The sequence below is a fragment of the Ustilaginoidea virens genome, chromosome 2 (genome assembly GCF_000687475.1).
Source record: "Ustilaginoidea virens chromosome 2, complete sequence".
NCBI classification, from domain to species: domain Eukaryota; kingdom Fungi; phylum Ascomycota; class Sordariomycetes; order Hypocreales; family Clavicipitaceae; genus Ustilaginoidea; species Ustilaginoidea virens.
Window position 1 is genome coordinate 175,104 of NC_057317.1, and position 15,286 is coordinate 190,389.

At 41.1% G+C, this 15,286-nt stretch overlaps 1 protein-coding gene across 1 annotated transcript; it reads right to left on the reverse strand.

Moving 5' to 3' along the window:
* Positions 1 to 8,759: 8,759 nt before the first annotated feature.
* On the reverse strand, positions 8,760 to 9,098 carry UV8b_01813 (uncharacterized protein; the record flags this gene model as incomplete). Its single annotated transcript, XM_043139311.1, has 1 exon — positions 8,760 to 9,098. The coding sequence occupies one exon, from the start codon at positions 9,096 to 9,098 to the stop codon at positions 8,760 to 8,762; it is 339 nt and encodes a 112-aa protein (XP_042995245.1).
* Between the last annotated feature and the right edge of the window lie 6,188 nt (positions 9,099 to 15,286).

Genomic DNA, 15,286 nt, shown 5'->3' on the forward strand with positions numbered 1-15,286 from the left:
CCTATATATACACGAAGGAGGGGTGGGCCTAGGCATCCAAGGTAGCCAGTAAGAAAGCTCCTCGTAATGCTCGCTTTGCCACGTATATAATACGTCAGCAGCCCCACTATATCGGGCCTTTTCAACCACCCTAACCACCGCACTAGTAACTAGTCACCGCACTAGTAACTAGCCACCACGCTAGTGACTAACCACCACATTAGTGGACTAGCCACCACGCTAGTAGGCCACCACGCTAATTTAGCAATGCCACACCACGCTAGTAGGCCGCCACCACGCTAGTAGGCAACCACGCTAATTTAGCAATACCACACCTTTTTAACAAGGCCTACCTTAAGGCCTACTTACTTGATATACAGTAAATAATCCACTAAAAATCCTAAGGTAAAAGGCAAAGGCCTAAGGTTAGTAAGACTACCGTAAGTCCAAGAGGCGGTATAAGGACTAAAAGGTCAGTAAGCCAGTAGGGCATTAGGCCAGCAGCCTAGTAGGCTACTATAGGATTTTAACACCCCCTCTGATTAGCTACTATAGTAGCAAGCTAATCGTATAAAGGATAGGGAAAGAAAATGCAGTAAAAAGTGCTAAGGAAAAACATAAGAAAAACCTTAGTAAAAGTATATTAGTATAAGTTAGCAGGCCCTAAGACCTAGTAACTCGCGGAACCTAGTAAATTTAGGGCCCAGCAGTGGCTTAGTAAGGCCGTCAGCAGGCATACTATTAGTAGGTAAGTAGGTAATTTTCACCAAGCCCAGCTAGGCTTACTCCCTAATATACCGGAATTTTAATAGTGTATGCTTAGTGCGAGCATACTGATTAAAGTCATTAGAATTTAAAATAGAGCCCTGGTTATCGCAATATAGCGGTATAGGGCGTAAAATATCAATTTCCAGCTCCTTACAAAGGTTAGAAAGCCACTATACCTCACGGATAGTCTCAAGTAATACATCAGATTTAGCTTCTAAAGTAGATAGCACTACTAAAGAGGCTCGCTTAGAACGCCAGCTAATAGGACCACTATTAATAGTAGTCAAGAAGCCTCCAGTAGATTTAGAGGTTTCTTTACAGCCAGCAAAATCGCTATCAGAATAAGCGGTTATAATAGGCTGTTGGTTGCTTTTAGTAGTACTAAAGCAAATAGCTAGGTTCTCAGTGCCTTTAAGGTAGCTAAAGCTGCCTTTCGCAGCATTTAGATATACATTAGTTGCCTTGGATATAAACCAAAAGAGGTATTGGGTAGGAAATACTAGGTCGGGCCTAATCATCATCATAAGCCACATTATAGTGCCAGTAAGGCTCTAATAAAGGCTCTAATCAGTAGGGCTAAGGTCTTTTCCACTAGATTCATTTAGAATCCCTAGTTAAAGTGGAATAAGCTGAGGTTTAGTATCCTATAGGCCGAATTTAGCTAGGACCTCTACTATAAATTGGGCTTGGTATAGCCATAATAGACCTTCTTTCCTATTTCGTATAATTTGTATACCTAGGAAGAAGGAAGCCAGACCGTAGTCTTCTATAGCATAGACCTTATGAAATTTCCTTTTTAGCTGGCTAATATAAGTTATATTTAGACCAACTAATAGGCAATCGTCAATATAGGTAATAATAAAGGTGCTGGTTTGCTTATTATAAAAGACGGCAGCATCAGAAGCTAAAGATAAGAAACCTTTACTAGAAATTAGGTCTTTTAGCCAATATTGCCATTCGCGGGGTGCTTGTTTTAGCCCGTATAGGGCCTTTTTTAGTAAAATAGCTTGCTTAATAGAAGGATTAAAGCCGGCTTTTTTTAAGTAAAGTTAGTAGCCATTGCCGTTGAATATCAGACCAAAGCTTGCTATCGCTATTAGTTAGTAGTAAGCTCTCTATAAATTCAAAAAATCTATTAGAAATATCCATATAAATAGTCTCAGAAAGCTCGCTATTTAGAAAGGCGCCTATAAAGTCTTCTGACTTAGGAAAGTAATCCACGGTGGCATTAGTATTAGTAATATCATCCGGGGTAGCATTAGTAATGCTAGTAAAATTAGTAGGGTCCGGCATGCTTTCTAGGTCATCCGGTATAGCATTAGTGTTAGTAATGCTAGTAAGGTTAGCAGAGTTAGTAGGGTCAGGAATGCTTTCTAGGTCATCCAGTAAAATAGCAGGTTCTTTACTGCTAAATACCCCCTCTGAACCTATATTTTGCCCTTTGTGAAAGTCTCCTTTTAGACCACTAGAAATAGGGCCTATACCTTCATTTTGGTGGATAAAGGTAATAAAGGTTGTTTTAGTAATAACCTTCTTCTTTAGAAGGTAGACAAGGTAGGTATTAGCATAGGTCTTTTTAAGTAGCTGAATACCTATATGCCCTAGCCGTACATGCCAAATGCCGGCTAATTGTAATAGCTTCTGATATTCTGTATCAGCAGCTATAAGGGCAGGAGTAGGGCTAGTAGCCACTACAGGATTTTCGCTAGTCGTAATAGCGGGATTTTCGCTAGTCGTAATAGCGGGAGAGTTAGTAGTAGGGCTGGTAGCCTCTACAGGGTCTTCGCTAGTTGTGGTAGCGGGCTGGTTAGTAGTAGGGCTAGTAGCCTCTACAGGTTCCTTACTAGTCGCAGTAGTAGGAACGGGGGTAATAGTAGTATCTTCAGGATTACTATAATCAGCAGGGTTAGTAGGGCTGGGGACCTCTACTGATATACTATTAGTAATAGTATAATGGCTACAAGGTTGATGTAGTAGTGGTGTGTCTATTCCTTTCTGTGGAAGGAAAAAGCCGTATTTATCAAAGTTAAAAATGCCGATGCATTTACGGCTTGCTGACCAAAGCTGATTTTTAATTAGTACCCCTTTAGCGGCATAGTGCTTTACACCGCTAATAATGTTAATATCCAAGGCAGGAATATATAGTGCATTCTTAAGCTCTATAATACCCCATTTGGTGGGATTAACGCCCTGTAGCACAGTAAATCGTGCTATGCCCCAACCAGTAGGGGAAATAGGGCTACCACTAGTAGTAATTACCGGCTTATTATCCTTCTCAAAATGGTGAAAAGTGGTGAAATACTTCTTGTCATTTACAATATGATAAGTAGAGCCTGTATCGTAAAGGAGGGCATCTTTAGGGGTCCTACTGCCTGATTTAGCACTATAGCTTATATCAGTGGATATAGTGGTAGAAGAAGAGGAATAGGATATATTAGTATTCTAGGTATTATAATTGCCTATAATAAAGGACTCGATATTTTGCTGTTTGCTGCTATTATTAGAGTCCTGTTCCTTCTTCTTTTGCTGCTTCTTCTTCCTATTATTAGTAGAATTATTCTTACTATTATTAATAGAAGCGGCATTAATAGTAGTAGGGCTAGTAGCCTCTACAGGGTCCTTGCTGTTCATATTAGTAGGACCGGAGATGGTAGGGCTAGTAGCCTCTACCAGTTCCTTGCTAATTATAATAGTAGGAACGTTACTATTTCGCCTACTAACTAAGCCTTATAAAAGGATAGTTAGGGTGTTCATCTGGGACTTTATATAGTCCATATCTAGCTGTAGTTGTACAGTAAGATCAGCTTTAGAGTCGGAATCTAAAGTGGCCTTATAAGTGGAAGACCTAGACTGTGCCATTATAGTGGCTAAAAGTCGTTAAAATGGTGCCAATAGCTGTAAGAACAGATGAATAACCAGCTAAATAGCTGGCAAAATAGTCGAGTAACTAGCTGGACAGCTAATAAATATAGTGGCTAGTAGCCTACTATAAAAGGTAACCGCAGAGTATAGCGGCAGGTCTCAGTATAAAAGCACAGATGCTGTAAGCGTTGTGCAAGTCCGTATTATAGCGTTGGTATTCAAGGTGCTTATATGGTGCCGTAATATAAAGGTGCCGTAAGTGCCGTAGGTGCCGTAAGTGCCGCAGGTGCCGTAGGTGCCGTAGGTGCTATAGGTGCCGTAATATAAAAGGTGCCGTAAGTGCCGTACCAAAAGTGCTATAAGTGGGAGAGTATAACAGGTGCCGTACAGTGCAGTAGGTATCGTGCACTAGGTGTAAGGATGTTATACAGTGGTATAGTGTGGTAGATATCACACTATAAAATCCGTAGGTGCCGTAGGTTACTCCGAAAATAACGTAAGATTACGCTAAAAGTGCCGTAAGGTTACACCGTAAGTTGCCGTTAGGTACGCCGTTGATTGCCGCAGGGTAATGCCGTAGGTAACAAAGGGTAAGCCAAAGGTGATAAGGGTAAGCCGAGGATACCAAAGGATAGCTGTTAAAATCCTATAGTAGCCTACTAGGCTGCTGGCCTTATGCCCTACTGGCCTACTAACCTTCTGGCCCTTATACCGCCTCTTGGACTTACGGTAGTCTTACCAACCTTAAGCCTTTGCCTTTTACCTTAGGATTTTCAGAAGATTATTTACTGTATATCAAGTAAGGTAGGCCTTATTAAAAAAAGGTGTGGCATTGCTAAATTAGCGTGGTTGCCTACTAGCGTGGTGGCGGCCTACTAGCGTGGTGTGGCATTGCTAAATTAGCGTGGTGGCCTACTAGCGTGGTGGCTAATCCACTAGTGTGGTGATTAGTTACTAGTGCGGTGACTAATTACTAGTGCGGTGGTTAGGGTGGTTGGAAAGGTCGGATATAGCGGGGTTGCTGACGTATCATAGCGAGCATTACGGGGAGCTTTCTTACTGGCTACCTTAGATGCCTGGGCCCACCCCCCCTTCGTGTATATATAGGATAGCTTTTCCCCTTCTTTCTAGATAGTAGAAGGGCAGCACAATCGAGTCTGTTAATGCACTATATGCCTCTTAACTTCCACCTTCCCTGCGTTTCTGGTTATCTTATATTTGCCTTGCCTTTACACTTGCCCTGCTTTATAGCACTTGTATAGTCTTAGGACTTGGTGAAAAATCTAGTATTTATACTAAGATTAGTTCACAGGTCGCAGACAGTCTTGTGCCATCTAGCTAGCTAGTAAGGCTCTGCTTTTATAGTGACCTTGAGAATTGCAATAATAGCTATATTAGTAGTACTAATAAGCAAGAGAGACCAAGGGGTGAACACAAAAGAGGTAGGGTAAAAACAAAGAAGTAAAACCCGGGCTCATAACCTATTGCAATTCTCAAGGTCACTATAAAAGCAGAGCCTTACTAGCTAGCTAGATGGCACGAGACTGTCTGCGACCTGTGAACTAATCTTAGTATAATACTAGATTTTTCACCAAGTCCTAAGACTATACAAGTGCTATAAAGCAGGGCAAGTGTAAAGGCAAGGCAAATATAAGATAACCAGAAAACGCAGGGAAGGTAAGAAGTTAAGAGGCATATAGTGCATTAACAGACTCGATTGTGCTGCCCTTCTACTATCTAGAAAGAAGGGGAAAAGCTATCCTATATATACACGAAGGAGGGGTGGGCCTAGGCATCCAAGGTAGCCAGTAAGAAAGCTCCTCGTAATGCTCGCTTTGCCACGTATATAATACGTCAGCAGCCCCACTATATCGGGCCTTTTCAACCACCCTAACCACCGCACTAGTAACTAGTCACCGCACTAGTAACTAGCCACCACGCTAGTGACTAACCACCACATTAGTGGACTAGCCACCACGCTAGTAGGCCACCACGCTAATTTAGCAATGCCACACCACGCTAGTAGGCCGCCACCACGCTAGTAGGCAACCACGCTAATTTAGCAATGCCACACCTTTTTAACAAGGCCTACCTTAAGGCCTACTTACTTGATATACAGTAAATAATCCACTAAAAATCCTAAGGTAAAAGGCAAAGGCCTAAGGTTAGTAAGACTACCGTAAGTCCAAGAGGCGGTATAAGGACTAGAAGGTCAGTAAACCAGTAGGGCATTAGGCCAGCAGCCTAGTAGGCTACTATAGGATTTTAACAAAATTATTATTTTATAAATTAGTCGATTAATATAAAATATTTACGTAATACCTATAGTACCTCCGCCTCGACTAAGGGGGAAAGAACTTAATATATTCGCTCTAACTTTTTTATAATAATTATAAAATCGAAGTGCTCTATACTGCGATAGACTAATACTAATAGAACAGTCTAACCGAAAGGACTAACTATATATTAATAGAGAAGCTTAACCTAACTCTTATCGATATAAGACTTAAAAAGAAATAATAGCCATATATCCTTAAGATAATTAACTATCTATATAATATTAGCCCTATATTAAGCATAGATAAAATACCTTATAAAGCCTAATATAACGAAAAACTAGATCTCTAATATATATAGGTAATAAGCTCCTATATATTCGTATTTCTACCTCTTAAAAAAAGGCAAAAGATAAAGGAATAAAGTACCCACTATCGCCTCCTCGGCTACTAAAGGAGCTATAACTATATACTACTCGACAATAATAGAAAGGTATTTATAACTAATAATATCTAATTCGCTAAGACCTAAGATAGGAAGTATAAAGACCTATAGCCCTATAAGTAGAAATAATAAATATTCTAGCTTTTCCCGAATAATATAACTCTACTAAGGGTGTTGGTGTCACATCAAGGGGTACCCAGTTGTACGTAGGGTTGCGCGTGTGGTATCAAGTACCGTGAGGTCACCGGTCAAAGGTATGATTACTTCTTTAATTATGACTGACTAACTAAGAGGAAAGAAAGGAAGCAAAAGAGGGTAATTATACGATGTGGCCTTTTTGTGCGTGCCGTAGTCATATGCATCGGCGCGGTCGGGCCGGGCTGCCCGCGTGCCCTACCGGGCTCAGGGGCACAGGGGCAAAAGGGGCAAAAGTGGCCACATCGTGCGCAACGGGTGTGCGCGGCACATCCGTCGCAATGTGCCCAATTGGGCACCTTGCGATAGCGATTCCGATACTGGCAGCTTCTCTTTTTATAGAAGCAAATATCGGAATCGCTAGGATGTAAGGCGCACATATAGAAAGAAAAGTGCGGCGCGGTCTCGGCAGGTTGTGCCGCCGATAATGCCATCGCGCCGCGCGGCCGGCTTGTATAGGCTCATACCGTACAGCCGGTATATTGAATATCGCAGCCAAAATAAAGGGGCAGAAAAGGGGCAGCATTGCACATAATATTGAATATAGGAAAATCCACACATTTGCCACCCATGATATCACTAATACCTTCTAAACGCAGTTAGATATTAACCGGCCTCTTTACCTACCCTTCTATACGTATAATAGCCCTATTTTGGTCGACGAAGGTCTTAAGGGTTTTATTTGGCGTTCCCTTAGTTATTGCATTGGCGAGGTTATTATTCCCATTGATCTAGCGAATCTTATAGATTTCCTGGCGCTCGTATGACTATCGTAAGGCTATAATATATATTATGAGCCTCTTCTCTTTCGTAGTGCCTAGCTTAATAAGGCATTCGTATAACAAAAAAGAATCTATGTATACTATCGTAGGAATCTTTGGTAGTCCCAACCTGCTAGTAATTATATTGAGGGTTATACCTAACGCATATGCAATATCGACCCCTTGTACCATACTATACAGCTCCGAAGCGAGTGCGCTACATATTACGCGCTTACTTTTTGTAGAGCTATAAGTGACGATATTACCGGTCAGCAGGAAGACGTTATCCGCAGTATCTGCCTCATTCCCTAGCATAATCACGTAACTAATCTAGGAGCTTAAATCTTTATTGTTAGCAAAGGATCCGTTAATAAATACAAAGAGTTTAGCTGTAGTAAGGGCTAGATTGATGTACCGTAAGCCACGATCCTGGTTATCATACTGCTATTGAAGGCGTTTATTTAACCTCGCGATATCTTCAGGGTCAGGTTGCTGGTGTTATACTGCGACAGATAGGTCAAAAGACGCCTCGGGCTGGCAGACCGTAGCCACGTAAGCACCGCGAGCGCGTTCCTCGACATAATTATGCTGGGCTGTGGGCGCATTCTTGTCGATGGTTGTGATCTTTATGCTTTGACCTTTCTGGCATAATATTATTATGCCGTCGGTAGTGACCGTTAGTATATATCCGTTGAATATTAGGGGCACGGTTGGTGATAGCCTCGTCTTAAGCTTGGCATTAAAGCCTGCTTTAGTAAGCTCTAATTCTTCCTATTAGAAGAAGGTATCGTCACTTAGGCCGAGGGTATCATCAGTCTATATACCCACAATACCGAAGTATATAGTATCGCTAGTACGGTCGGTAACGTCAGTAGATATTAGCAAATAGGGGTTATAGGTCGATATAGTTATGCCTAACTTCTCGCGATGGTGCCGAAAGTATGTCGCCTACCAGTGGGTGCCTGCCTTAGCTATTCCGTATAGTGGCTTCACCACTTCCATAATAGTGTTATTAGGGTATTGGTGAGCTATTTGCTTAGGTAACTTGGCGATGATCGACCGATTAAGGGTAGTTAATGACTGCACGTAAGCCTGTGTGATATTATATATCCAGAGGAATAAGCCGTAAGAGCATTATAGTAATAGGGCCAATGATATAAGTAACTATTGATTAGCCCGTTGGATTATGGGGGACTGAGTTAATATCAATTGCTTTTCATCATCACTATGACCTTGTATGACAAGTCGTGATTTCTTATATGGTATATCTATGCCTTTACCCTTAATCTCTCGTACTATATATGAGTTAAATAGGCGTTAGGCTCTATATTGATCGATATTAAAGGTAATAAATCGGAATGTATTACGGGCTTATAATGCTTTAATCTCTGTATGGTCCGACTGCTTAAAAGGATCTCTAGGGGTTATAATCTTGCCTTCCTAGTGTAATTAGCTAGCAAGCTATAGGTCGGCTTACTCTTTCGCGGTAAGGAAGGAGATATTAATAATAGTGTTAGAAGCTATAGTGTTAACGAGAGCTTCTTCTTGGTCCTTATTGATTATAATGTTAGATATTATATGTGCTGGTGATACTAGCCTGACTTGATTAGGGCTAGTGGCTGGCGACGGATATGTCGCGGCTGCTAGTGTTATCGCGGCTGGAGGGGCGGCTGCAGCCGGTATCCTGACCTCTAGCCTGCTAGGGCGGGCCGGTCCTTCGGCATAGACGATATCTTTAGGATCGTCTATATTAGGGTCGTAGTTATACGGTTTAACAACCGTTAACCGGAACTTGACCGGGCTATATAGCATCTGTACGATACAGGTCTTATTATTAAGGCTAATTAGCCGGTACGGCCCATGCTATCCACCCTTTTCTCTCTATACCTATTGTTAAAATCCTATAGTAGCCTATTAGGCTGCTGGCCTAATGCTCTGCTGGCTTACTGACCTTCTGTCCCTTATACCGCCTCTTTGACTTATGGTAGTCTTACCTTAGGCCTTTGCCTTTTACCTTAGGATTTTCAGTGGATTATTTACTGTATATCAAGTAAGGTAGGCCTTATTAAAAAAGGTGTGGCATTGCTAAATTAGCGTGGTGGGCCTACTAGTGTGGTGGCGGCCTACTAGTGTGGTGGCTAGTCCACTAGTGTGGTGGGTAGTCACTAGCGTGGTGGTTAGTCACTAGCGTGGTGGCTAATTACTAGTGCGGTGGTTAGGGTGGTTGGAAAGGCTGGATATAGTGGGGCTGCTGACGTATTATATACGTGGCATAGCGAGCATTACGGGGAGCTTTCTTACTGGCTATCTGGATGCCTGGGCCCACCCCTCCTTCGTGTATATATAGGATAGCTTTCCCCCTTCTTTCTAGATAGTAGAAAGGTAGCACAATCGAGTCTATTAATACACTATATGCCTCTTAACTTCTTACCTTCCCTACGTTTTCTAGTTATCTTATATTTGCCTTACCTTTACACTTGCCCTGCTTTATAGCACTTATATAGTCTTAGGACTTAGTAAAAAATCTAGTATTATACTAAGATTAGTTCACAGGTCGCAGACAGTCTCGTGCCATCTAGCTAGCTAGTAAGGCTCTGCTTTTATAGTAACCTTAAGAATTGCAATAGGTTATAAGCCCGGGTTTTTACTTCTTTGTTTTTACCCTACCTCTTTTGTATTCACCCCTTAGTCTCTCTTACTTATTAGTACTACTAATATAGCTATCCTTTAGTACCCTCGGCTTACCCTTATCACCCTTGGCTTACCCTTTGTTACCTACGGCATTACCCTGCGGCAATCAACGGCATACCTAACGGCAACTTACGGTATAACCTTACGGCACATTTAGCGTAACCTTACGTTATTTTCGGAGTAACCTACGGCACCTACGGATTTTATAGTGTAATATTCTTTACACTATACCACTATATAACACCTTTTCCCCTAGTGCACGACTCTTACTGCACTATACGGCACTTATTATACTCTCCCACTTATAGCACCTCTTAGTACGGTACTTACGGCACCTTTATATTACAACACCTACGGCACTCACGGCACTTACGGCACCTTATATTACGGCACCTTATATTACGGCACCTATAAGCACCTTAAATACCAACGCTATAATACGGATTTGCACAACGTCTACGGCATCTATGCTTCTTATATTGAGACCTGCCGCTATATTCTGCGGTTACCTTTTATAGTAGGCTACTAGCCACTATATTTACTAGCTGTCTAGCTAGTTACTCGGCTATTTTACCAGTTATTCGACTATTTTGCTAGCTATTCAGCTAGTTATTCCTCTATTTTTACAACTATCGGCACCATTTTTCAACGGATTTTTAAACCCTTTTTGCCTACTATAGCAGAGTCAGGATCCTATAAGGTCCCTAAATCCGATACTGAAGCTAATGTTAATGCACAACTACAGCTGGATATAGACAATATGAAGTCCCAGATAAATACCCTAACTACCCTTATATAAGGCTTAGTTAGTAGGCAAAATAGTAACGTTCCTACTATTATTATTAGCAAGGAACTAGTAGAGGCTACTAGCCCTACTATCTCCGGTCCTATTAATACGACTAGTAAAGACCCTATAGAGGCTACTAGCCCTACTACTACTAATGCCGCTTCTACTAATAATAGGAAAAAGAAGCAGCAACAGAAGAAGAAACAGGACTCTAGCAGCAATCAGCAAGACGTTAAGGCCTTTATTATAGGCAACTATAATACCCAGGATACTAATATATCTTATTCTTCTTCTACTATATCTACTGATATAAGCTATAGTGCTAAATCAGGCGGCAGGACCCCTAAGGATGCCCTCCTTTATGATATAGGCTCCACTTGTCATATTGTTAATGATAAGAAGCATTTCACTACTTTTCACTATTTTAAGAAGGATGATAAGCCGGTAATTACTACTGGTAGTGGCCCTATTTCCCCTACTGGTTGGGGCATAGTACGATTTATTATGCTATAGGGCGTTAATCCTACCAAATGGGGTATTATAGAGCTTAAGAATGCCTTATATATTCCTACCTTAGATATTAATATTATTAGCGGTATAAAGCACTATGCCGCTAAAGGGGTACTAATTAAAAATCAGCTTTAGTTAGCTAGCTGCAAATGTATCGGCATTTTTAACTTTGAAAAATACGGCTTTTTCCTTCTATAGAAAGGAATAGACACACCACTACTACATCAACCTTGCAGCCATTATACTACCAATAGTATAGTAGTAGAAGTCCCCAGCCCTACTAACCCTACTGATTATAGTAATCCTAAGGATACTATTAATACCCCTATTCCCGCTATTACAACTAGCGACGTTCCTACTACTATAATTAGTAAGGAACCTGTAGAGGCTACTAGCCCTACTACCTAACCTTCCGCTATTACAACTAGCGAAGACCCTATAGAGGTTACTAACCCTACTATCCCTACTCCTGCCCCTATAGCTGCTGATATAGAATATCAAAAGCTATTGCAATTAGCCAGCATTTGGCATATACGGCTAGGGCATATAGGTATTCAGCTACTTAAAAAGACCTATGCTAATACCCCTGGTCTACCTAACCTTAATAAGGTTAAAGATGCTGATTTTCGCTGCCTAGCCTATATATAGGCTAAGAAGGTTAGAAGACCTTCTAAAGATGCGATACCTAATCTAGCTAAATGCCTAGATATTATAGAAGGTGATACTTTTGCTATATCACCTATGCTATATAATAAACGACCTGTTGCCTTTATATTAGTGGACAGAAAATCCCGATTCCGTTGGCTTTACTTACTGCCTAATAGGGAAGGCACTATTGTTTTTAAAGTATTACAGAGCTTTATATAGAGCCTATAGATCAGATATAGTAAAACGCCTATTGAATTCTACTATGATGGTGGAAATAAAATCAACAAAATACTTAGTGATTAGCTTGTCGAATAGGGTATAGCTTTTAATACCTTTTGCCTTTATATTCACGAATAAAACGGCCTAGCTAAGCGCTCCATTAGGGTTATAGCTGATAGGCTACGTGCTACTATGGCCTGGTCAAGGCTACTATCTAACCTCTGGTCTGCTATAATTACTGGCGTTGTTATGCTAGTAAATATAATAGTAGTTACTAACAGACCTTCTAGCCTCTATCAGGAGCTACTAAAGGATTACGACTAGATAATACTAGAGCACTACCCTGACCTTATTAACCTTAGGGCTATTAGAGCAGCTATTAAAGTGCTTATACCACATAAAAAGCGTATAAAAAGCCGCAAATTAGCGCTCCATACCAAGCCTAGTAGGCTCCTTACCACTCTAGGTAATAATACTTACCTAGTCTACCTTCTAAAGAAGAAGGTTATTACTAAAACAACTTTTATTACCTTTATTCATCAAAATAAAGGTATAGGCCCTATTTCTACTGGCCTAGAAGGAGACTTTCACAGAGGGCAAAATACAAATTCAGAAGGGGTATCTAGCAGAGAACCTGCTATTTTACTGGATGACCTTGAAAGCATGCCGGACCCTACTAACCTTACTAACATTACTAATACTAATGTTATACCGGATGACCTAGAAAGCATGCCGGACCCTACTAATTTTACCAGCATTACTAACACTAATGCTACCTTAGATAACCGTCCTATAATACAGTCCCCGGCTACTGCAAAGGATGACCTTATAGATATCCTTACTAGCCTTAATCCTACCGACCTTGCTGGCCCTGCTGGCCCTACTAATCCTACCGACCTTATTGGCCCTACTGGCCTAGCTGGCCCTACCGACCCTACTAGCCCTACCGACTTATTCCCTCAGGAAGGTAATATCTTACACTACCTGATATAGGATTCCTGCTATACAGCTAAGCGTAAGCTAGCTAAAAAGGCCCCCAATAGTACGCCTAATAGCTGGAAGGATATGCTACAAAGCCCTAAAAAAGACCTTTAGATAAAGGCATTATTTAAGGAATTTAAGCAGCTATTAGATACTAAAGTCTTCCAATTTATTCCTAAGTCTAGCGTTCCTATTAATAGGAAAATTATACGCAATAGGCCTGTTTTTCGGGTTAAAAAGGATGCTAATAATCAGCCTATAAAATATAAAGCTAGATTAGTTATTAAGGGCTTTATGCAAATCGAAAGAAAGGATTTTCAGCATACTTATGCTTCTACCTCTATCCCACCCACCTGGAGGGTTATACTAGCTTTAGCTGCTAGTAATAACTAGGAGATAGAGCAAATCGACTTTATAGGCGCCTTCCTAAATAGCGAACTTTTTAAGACTATTTATATGGATATCCCTAACGGATTTCTTAAATTTACGGAAAGTCTACTAACTAATAGCAAGCTTTAGTCTAATATACAGCGCCAACGGCTACTAACTTTGCTTAAAGAAGCTGGATTTAACCCTTCTATTAAGCAAGCTATCTTACTAAAGAAGGCCCTATACAGGCTAAAACAAGCACCCCGCGAATAGCAACACCGGCTAAAAGACCTGATTTCTAGTGAAGGTTTTCTACCTTTAGCTTCTAATGCTACCGTCTTTTATAATAAGCAAACCAGCACCTTTATCATCACCTATGTTAACGATTGCCTATTAGTTAGTCCAAATATAACTTATATTAACCAGCTAAAAAGGAAATTCCATAAGGTCTATACTATAGAAGACCACGGTCCGGCTTCCTTCTTCCTAGGTGTACAGATTATACGAAATAGGAAGGAAGGTCTATTGTGGCTACACCAAGCCCAATTTATAACAGAGGTCTTAGCTAAATTCGGCTTACAGGATACTAAACCTCAGCTAATTCCACTTCAACCAGGGATTCTAAATAAATCTAGTGGAAAAGACCTCAGCCCTACTGATCAGAGCCTTTATCAGAGCCTTACTAGCACTATAATATGGCTTATGATGATGACTAGGCCCGACCTAGCATTTCCTACCCAATACCTCTCTCGGTTTATATCTAAGGCAACTAATGTGCATTTAAATGCTGCGAAAGGCAGCTTTAGCTACCTTAAAGGCACTGAGAACCAAGCTATTTGCTTTAGTGCTACTAAAAGCAACCAACAGCCTATTATAACCGCTTATTCTGATAGCGATTTTGCTGGCTGTAAAGAAACCTCTAAATCTACTAGAGGCTTCCTGACTACTATTAATAGTGGTCCTATTAGCTGGCGTTCTAAGAGAGCCTCTTTAGTAGTGCTTTCTACTTTAGAAGCTGAATCTGATGCATTACTTGAGACTATCCGTGAGGTACAGTGGCTTTCTAACCTTTGTAAGGAGCTGGAAATTGATATTGTACGCCCTATACCGCTATACTGCGATAACTAGGGCTCCATTTCGAATTCTAACGACCCTAATCAGCATGCTCGCACTAAGCATACGCTATTAAAATTCCGGTATATTAGGGAGCAAGCCCAGCTGGGCTTAGTTAAAATTACCTACTTACCTACTAATAGTATGCCTGCTGACGGTCTTACGAAGCCACTGCCGGGCCCTAAATTTACTAGGTTCCGCGAGTTACTAGGTCTTAGGGCCTGCTAACTTATACTAACTCACTTTTACTAAGGTTTTTCTTATGTTTTTCCTTAGCACTTTTAATGCATTTTCTTTCATTATCCTTTACACGATTAGCTTGCTACTACAGTAGCTAATCAGAGGGGGTGTTAAAATCCTATAGTAGCCTATTAGGCTGCTGGCCTAATGCTCTGCTGGCTTACTGACCTTCTGTCCCTTATACCGCCTCTTTGACTTATGGTAGTCTTACCTTAGGCCTTTGCCTTTTACCTTAGGATTTTCAGTGGATTATTTACTGTATATCAAGTAAGGTAGGCCTTATTAAAAAAGGTGTGGCATTGCTAAATTAGCGTGGTGGGCCTACTAGTGTGGTGGCGGCCTACTAGTGTGGTGGCTAGTCCACTAGTGTGGTGGGTAGTCACTAGCGTGGTGGTTAGTCACTAGCGTGGTGGCTAATTACTAGTGCGGTGGTTAGGGTGGT